This window comes from Sminthopsis crassicaudata, chromosome 2 (assembly GCF_048593235.1).
Source record: "Sminthopsis crassicaudata isolate SCR6 chromosome 2, ASM4859323v1, whole genome shotgun sequence".
Taxonomy (NCBI): domain Eukaryota; kingdom Metazoa; phylum Chordata; class Mammalia; order Dasyuromorphia; family Dasyuridae; genus Sminthopsis; species Sminthopsis crassicaudata.
In genome coordinates, this window is record NC_133618.1 from 19,565,962 (window position 1) to 19,570,701 (window position 4,740).

The window sequence follows — 4,740 nt, forward strand, 5'->3', positions numbered from 1 at the left end:
CATCACTCCGAGGTTCGGGCCCCGCCTCCAGCTCTTCTGACAGCTGTCAGGCTTACGCAACCTCAAGCCTCTCTTGCTTTCTCCTCTCTAGCCAATGAGCGTCCTCCGGCCATGTAGGGGAGCGCCAGGCCCCGCCTCCTCCCGGGCGCTCTCCAATCGCAGGGCCCGCTCGCGCTGACGCACGGCCCTTTCATTGAGTCGGCGGCTCCGCCGGGCTCCGTGACGTCACGCGCCGGCTCCAATGCGCGCGCCGGGCGCCGGGCGCCCCGCCCCCCCGCGCGGCCGGCGACTATAAGAGGTAGCCGGCGGCAGCGCGCGCCCCTTCTCGGTCAGTCCGGGCGAGGTGGCCGTGGGGCGTCGCGTGGGCGCCTGTTTCTTCCCTCCCGGGCTCCTTCTCCTCCGGCCCGGCCGCCGCTCCGCGCTCCGCGCTCCGCGGCTCGCGCTCTCGGCATGGCGGCCCCGCGGGCGGCGCGCCTCCTGCACCCGGCGCTCGGCGCCCGCCGCGCGCTGCATCTCTCGGCGGCCAGGTGAGCGGCAGCGGCGGGGGAGGGGAGGGGGGCGGGGCGCGGGGGGGAGATGGGGGGCGGCCGGGTCCGAGCCGGGGCAGGGGCGCGAGCTCGGGGGTCACCGGCCGCCAGGCGGACCTGCCCACGGGCTGCCCGGAAGAAGCCCCGAGCACGCGGCGGACTCTGGGTTTGGGGGCGATGATCCGGGACGGGGTGGGGGGCGGGTACGCGACGGGGGGGAGGGGAGGGGAGGACGGCTGCACCTGCTGGGAGCTGCCCATCTCGGGCAGCCCGCTCGGGGGCGGCCGTTCCGGGGCGGGCCGGGGGCTAGAGGGGTTTTGGGGGGACCCCGGGGGCTGGGGCAGCGCTGGGGGCAGGGCGGGCCGCCAGGCTCGGGCTTTGGGGGCTGGGGTGGCCTTGGCGGGAGAATCGGGTTGGGCGGGGCTGAGAGTTGCCGCTGGCGCCAATTCCGACCCTTTGGGTGCTGGGGGAGGGGGAGGGCACGGCTGCAGGGGGATCCTGTGGGCTCCGGGTCTGGCCCCTCCCAAGTTTACCGGCAGAGGAAGGGGTCGCTGGGCAGGATGCGGAAGCCGGGTCAGGGCCCCCGGCTCCCCCAAACCGCCCCCTCCACCCCAACTTTCCCCCTGGTGCCCCGTCCGGACCCGAGCTGTCTCTGCCGGCCTGGCCGCGCCGTGCGCCTCCGGACCGCCTGTGGAAGCGTCTGCGGACTTGGGGACTCGGGCATCCTTCGGGAAGGGCCCAGCCCGCGCCGCCCTCCGAGCTCCCCGCCAGCCGTGGTTAGGACGCTGGGGGAAATGGCCGGGCCGGCTGCGGGGCATGGGGGGCTTTGGGAAGGAGGCCCGAGCCCGGGGAAGAGGCCGGACTCCCCCGGAGGCAGGAGAGGACCGAGCTGTGCGCCAGGATGACAGTGCACAGTCTCGCCGGGAAAGCCCCGACTTCTCTGTCCCCGGCGCTTCTGGCAGCTTCGGGGCTGGGGGCGCCCCGGGGCCACGTGGGGCATTTACTACTGCACCCCATGCGGGCCTGGGAAAGCCCGAACCCCCCAGGACCCGGCGGAGAGCCTCCGCGGGAGCGGCCGAGGAGGTAACTGGGAGCACCCTTGTCCCTGCCGGGCCAGCCTGAGCTGCTGCTCCCCCAGGCTCTGGTGATCTCGGCCGTCTCCCTGGGTGTCCGGCCATCCTGGGAGGAGAGAAGGGCCGGCCCTCACTCCGCGCCCCATCCGTCACTGACTCCGAGTGCCTCCCATGATGCCCTGTGTGTGCTTGGCGGGACAAACCTGGCCAGCCCCGTGGTGATGATCTTCCCCTGGGGGAGCACCCGCCTCCGCCACAAGATGATCCTCCCCTGGGGGCGCACCCGCCTCTGCCACAAGATGATCCTCCCCTGGGGGAGCACCCCCCTCTGCCACAAGATGATCCTCCCCTGGGGGCGCACCCGCCTCTGCCACAAGATGATCCTCCCCTGGGGGCGCACCCCCCTCCGCCACAAGATGATCCTCCCCTGGGGCGCACCCGCCTCCACCACAAGCCAAGTGTGGAGGAGCTCTGGCTTTGGGCGCAGGCGGTGGGTCGGGCGCTGCTCCGGGGGCTCTGACCAGAGAATCGGGGTTCCTGGCATTAAGAGCCTGGGCCCTTCAGAGGGGAGAGGGGAGGAGGGGTAAACAAGAAGGATGGAGCTTCCTGGGAAAAGAGAAAAAAGTGGGGAGGGGACCACTTTGTTAACTCAGAAGCAGGCTCTCCATTTGATAAAGCTTTTCAAGGGTTCAGTAAAAGGAGGGGACAGACAGCTGCTTTGGGGGGGAAAGAAGAGGGAAGAGGGGCTAGGAGCCGTCCATCCCCGGCTTTCCCTGTACCCGGTTTTCCTGGCTCACCTAGTGGCTGCTGAGGCTGCCTGCAGGCTGATGAAATCCCAGGATGGGTTTGCAAGGGAGGATGGGGGACTGGAGCTGTGCAGGACCAGTGGGCGGGAAGGGCGGTGTTAGCCGGACAGCGCCACATCCTTGATCAGGACCTGCCTTAGACGGGCTCCGGGCTCTGCCAGAGTTGTTCCCCCACCCCCACCGCCTCCTGTTCTCTGGACAGATTCTGTGATTGTAGAGGCAAAATTCGGTCACAAGAGTCATCCCTGCTGACGTTTTCTAAAGCGATTTCTTAGAGGATTTTATTTCTTCATAGCCTTGTGGGAGGGAAATGTTACTTCAGGAATTGCTTTTTTTAAATAGTTTTATTTACCAGATATTTGCATGAGTCATTTTACAACGTTGACAATGGCCAAACCATTTGTTCCAATTTTTCCTCTCCCCCCACCCCCCCCAGATGGCAGGTTGACCAATGCATGTTCAATACGTTAAAGTATACATTAAATACAATATATGTACACAAGTCCATACAGTTGTTTTGCTGTCCAAAAAGAATCGGACTTGAAATAGTGTCCAATTAGCCTGTGAAGGAAATCAGAAATGCAGAAGTAGAGGGATTGGGAGTTCTCTGTAGTGGTTCACAGTCGTCTCCCAGAGTTCTTTCGGTGGGTGTAGCTGGTTCAGTTCATCACAGCTCTGTTGGAACTGTTTGGTTCCTCTCATTGTTGGAGAGGCCACGTCCAAACTGATCATCACATAGCATTGTCCTTGAAGTCTAGAATGATCTCCTGGTTCAGGAATTTCTTAAGGGAATCTCTGCAAACCCTCATTTTAGAGCTCGGTCTTGGAGAATTGGTGCAGAGCGAGCAGAGAGGAGAGCTTGTGGGCCTGGGATGGGGTGGGAGGGGCTTTAAGTCACTGATGTTACCTCCTTGGCTATTTAAGCCAGTAATATTCAAGTTTTGGGTTCTAGCCTTCTCAGTCTAGTCCAGATCACAATGTCCACTTTACAAGTAAGGAAACCACACTCGAGGGAAGATGCCTTGCCAGCACAGCCGAGAAGAGCCGGGGGTGTTTATTCTGATGTCCTCAGTCTATCTCCCTCAGTTTCCACTTACACACTCAGTTTGGCTCACTTGTTATGGCAAGAGTTGTGCAAGGAAGGGGATGATTCTTGGTCTTTCCATTTCCATCCCTCAGATTTCAGTCATTACTAAAAAATACAGGAAAAACCAAACTCCTGAAAAAGGTTCTTTCTTGAGAAGGTTCTTTCTTGGGGACTGACGGTTTCCCACTCACAGCTCTTCCCCGGGTCAGTGAGGAGGAGTTTAGTTTGAATTTGTGGGGAGTCATTTAGCCTGGGTCCCCCTTCCCTTTGTATAAAATATTTTGTCACCCCAATAACTGACCTCACGGGATTGTGCTGAGCCCCCACTGAGATTAATTTATAAAGGACTTGGAAGTGCCACAGAAATGTCGAGTTCTCTCTTGGTTGGGGGGAAGGAGTTCTTTCATCAGTCCCAGTTTATCTGACTTGCTGTGAGGATTGTAAGGCTTTGCAAGCCTTAAGGTTCTAGAGAAACATGCGGCCTATTTGTGGATCAGCCTTCCTCCCTCTTAGGTTATTGGTGAAGACGTGTCTCATTACATGGAGGTCCGCCACTTTAGCCATGTACCCCAGCATTGGGCATCTGTCCAGCTCTCTGGTACCCAGAAGCACCTGTCTGAGCAGCTGGGATAGGAGCTTTCTGTGGGGCTTTGACCTCTGCCCATCCGCCCTCCCTCCACGCTCCACGATGCCATGTAATGGCTAACACTGATGATTGCTCCCCTGGCCTTCTTTCTGATCTGACCACATCCTCTTCTTTTTGGCCTTTGATCTCTGACCTTACAGTCTGAGTGTCAGTGACACCGTCTCGGTGCTTCACTTCCAGTACTGCCCCTCCAGTTGCCTCACGTACAAGGTGGGGAGAGCGAAGGTTGGTCACAGGCGAGTCCGTGAGGGTCTGGCTAGATCAGGGTCCCCCAGATGTCAGCCAGCATGCCCACGGGCTCGTTCCCTCCTTCTCCAATTTGCTTCTCTTAAATGTCAGTTTCTCTTGATTAAAAACGGCAATGATGCTTCGTAAAAGGTTTGCAAAGTGCTTGTAAAAATATTATCCATTTGATCCTCACATCAATCCTGGGAAAGACAGGTGTGTCCCCCTTTTATAGATGAAGAAACTGAGGCAACACAGAGTGACGGGCCTCCTCCCACAAGAAGCCTTTGAAGTTCTTCCTTGACTCCATCTGGGTCCCAAGCCCTTGAGGACTCTTCCCCCCTATGATTCCTCTGAAAATCCAAGTTAAAAATAG

The 4,740-nt window shown here is 59.9% G+C and overlaps 1 protein-coding gene across 1 annotated transcript in view; it reads left to right on the forward strand.

Annotated features, from left to right (window-relative positions):
• Window positions 1-315: 315 nt before the first annotated feature.
• MTHFD2 (methylenetetrahydrofolate dehydrogenase (NADP+ dependent) 2, methenyltetrahydrofolate cyclohydrolase) overlaps window positions 316-4,740 on the forward strand; it is a 19,055-nt gene continuing 14,630 nt past the window's right edge. The window contains exon 1 of the mRNA XM_074285472.1: window positions 316-527. Coding sequence (XP_074141573.1) covers window positions 451-527 — 77 coding nt within the window. The 5' untranslated portion in view covers window positions 316-450. The remainder of the gene's footprint in view (window positions 528-4,740) is intronic.